This window comes from Olea europaea, unplaced genomic scaffold, assembly GCF_002742605.1.
Source record: "Olea europaea var. sylvestris unplaced genomic scaffold, O_europaea_v1 scaffold9035, whole genome shotgun sequence".
In the NCBI taxonomy this organism is placed as follows: domain Eukaryota; kingdom Viridiplantae; phylum Streptophyta; class Magnoliopsida; order Lamiales; family Oleaceae; genus Olea; species Olea europaea.
This window is the reverse complement of record NW_019267509.1, coordinates 3,788-5,670: the sequence shown is the minus strand read 5'-3', so window position 1 is coordinate 5,670 and position 1,883 is coordinate 3,788. Positions and strand designations below refer to the sequence as shown.

Sequence of the window (1,883 nt, the reverse complement as noted above, 5' to 3'; positions counted from 1 at the left end):
CATGGCTGCAGTGCATCATGACACTTCTGCTGATCTCAAAGTGGTTGGGAGCAAACTAAAGGATATCTTGGAGGTAAAATACGTTGTATTCATCGAGAAGAATAGTTGTATAAATGGTCATCTGTTTCTTAGCAGTGCTAGCAAATTTTGGGATCTTTGATAGCTTTTTGTCCACTATGTTGACTGGGGTGCATCCGAGGAGCAATTGAAGTATAGCAGCTTGTGCAAAAACCTAATCCAGTTTCACATTGTCTCCATTTTTCTTTGTGACAGATACCTAATTCTTCCTTAAAAATGAGGAAAATGATTGTGGAAATATGTGACATTGTTGCCACTCGTGGGGCACGTCTTTCAGCTGCTGGGATCTTAGGAATTCTCAGAAAACTGGAACGAGATACTGTAAAAGAGGGTGAGAAGCAGAGGTCAGTGATTGCGTTGGATGGCGGATTGTTTGAGCACTATTCTGAATTCAGGAATTGTCTGAAAAATACTCTTAAAGAGCTCCTGGGGGAGGAGGTTTCAGAGAGCGTTAACATTGAGCTTTCCAAAGATGGCTCTGGCATTGGAGCTGCACTCATTGCAGCCTCTCATTCCCAGTACCTTGAAACCGAGGAGTCCTGATACCGGTCAGAGTAAGGTTTGACCATCTGCTGCGAGAAGCTTCGCATTTTAAGTGTTATTTACTGTATCCCCCTCATCTTTGCTTCATAGAAATGATTAGTCTTTTTCGCCTCCTAGTTCCGGTCATCATTCCCACATATACTTGATTTATGCTCTTCTGGTATTGAAGAAGTCTTTGGGCACTAGTGTGAGATCATTTTGTGATAAAATAGAGAATAAAGTTGGGGATTCGGATTATTTGCCTCTTCCTATTAGTTAGTTGTCTTATGAATCTTCTCTTCTGATCATAATAAGAATCGGAATTGATGTGCATGTGATGTGTACTTTGAAAGGTTGAATGCTTCATGTATTAGAAACAATTCTCTACTAGCATGTTTGGTACATAGTATTAGATAAGATAACACTGGACAGACATAAGAAAGAATGTTGTTTCTCTATACTATTCACTCCTGTATACTAAATATGTTTGTCTATAATAGCTGCAAAGAATTCATTAATAAGAATTTTTCCATGGAGAGAGTGCTGGAAACAGATTAATCAAGAATGCTGTACACATTCATCTGAATGTTGTTCACGAAATATTTTCTTTCGATTTAAATTACCGCAAGTGTACGGTTCGTTAACAAGTAATAAAGTGGATTCAATGAGTCTGAGTATCGTCCCACAGAGATTGGTTAGTTCAATTTTACTTATTCGACCTTAACCGAAACCAAATTACTCAAAATGAATGTGGACCTAATTAAAACTCTAAAATTGGAAAGAAAACCCTACTTATGCAACTTTTATGATTGTAATGAAATTAATAAGCAAAACAATAATTTAAAACTCTAAAATAAAATCAATTGTTGAGAACGCACGTTTGTTGTAATCAATAGAAATTAAAAACACTAGAATCACGATTTTCCATGCAATTATCACTTTAAACTCTAGTTTCACAATATGACAACATAATTCAATTGTTGACGAATCAATGTTCATAAGTTTATCCAATACTCTCTCTCGAGATGTATCAAACCTATTTCTACATACCACCGGCCTATATTTCTATGACAAGTGCATATGTAAAAATGCATGTAGTTTTATGAACACTTAAAGACTCACGTAGGGCATAGCAGTATATTTCTATCCCCTATCGGACCCTACGATGATTTATATTATGTCGAATCTATTCCAATTCTCTCGAATGCAAGAATAAATCACCCAAACTCACACAATTACGGGCCCTTAATTGCGGAAACAATAAATGCATATAAATCATTCAA

At 36.4% G+C, this 1,883-nt stretch overlaps 1 protein-coding gene across 1 annotated transcript; it reads left to right on the top strand.

Annotated features, from left to right (window-relative positions):
- The first annotated feature begins 6 nt into the window (after positions 1–6).
- LOC111392223 (hexokinase-1-like) lies at positions 7–990 on the top strand. Its single transcript, XM_023017513.1, has 2 exons — positions 7–73; positions 274–990. Exon 2 carries the CDS (start codon positions 295–297, stop codon positions 619–621), a length of 327 nt encoding a protein of 108 aa, XP_022873281.1. The 5' UTR covers positions 7–73; positions 274–294; the 3' UTR covers positions 622–990.
- The last annotated feature ends 893 nt before the right edge of the window (positions 991–1,883 follow it).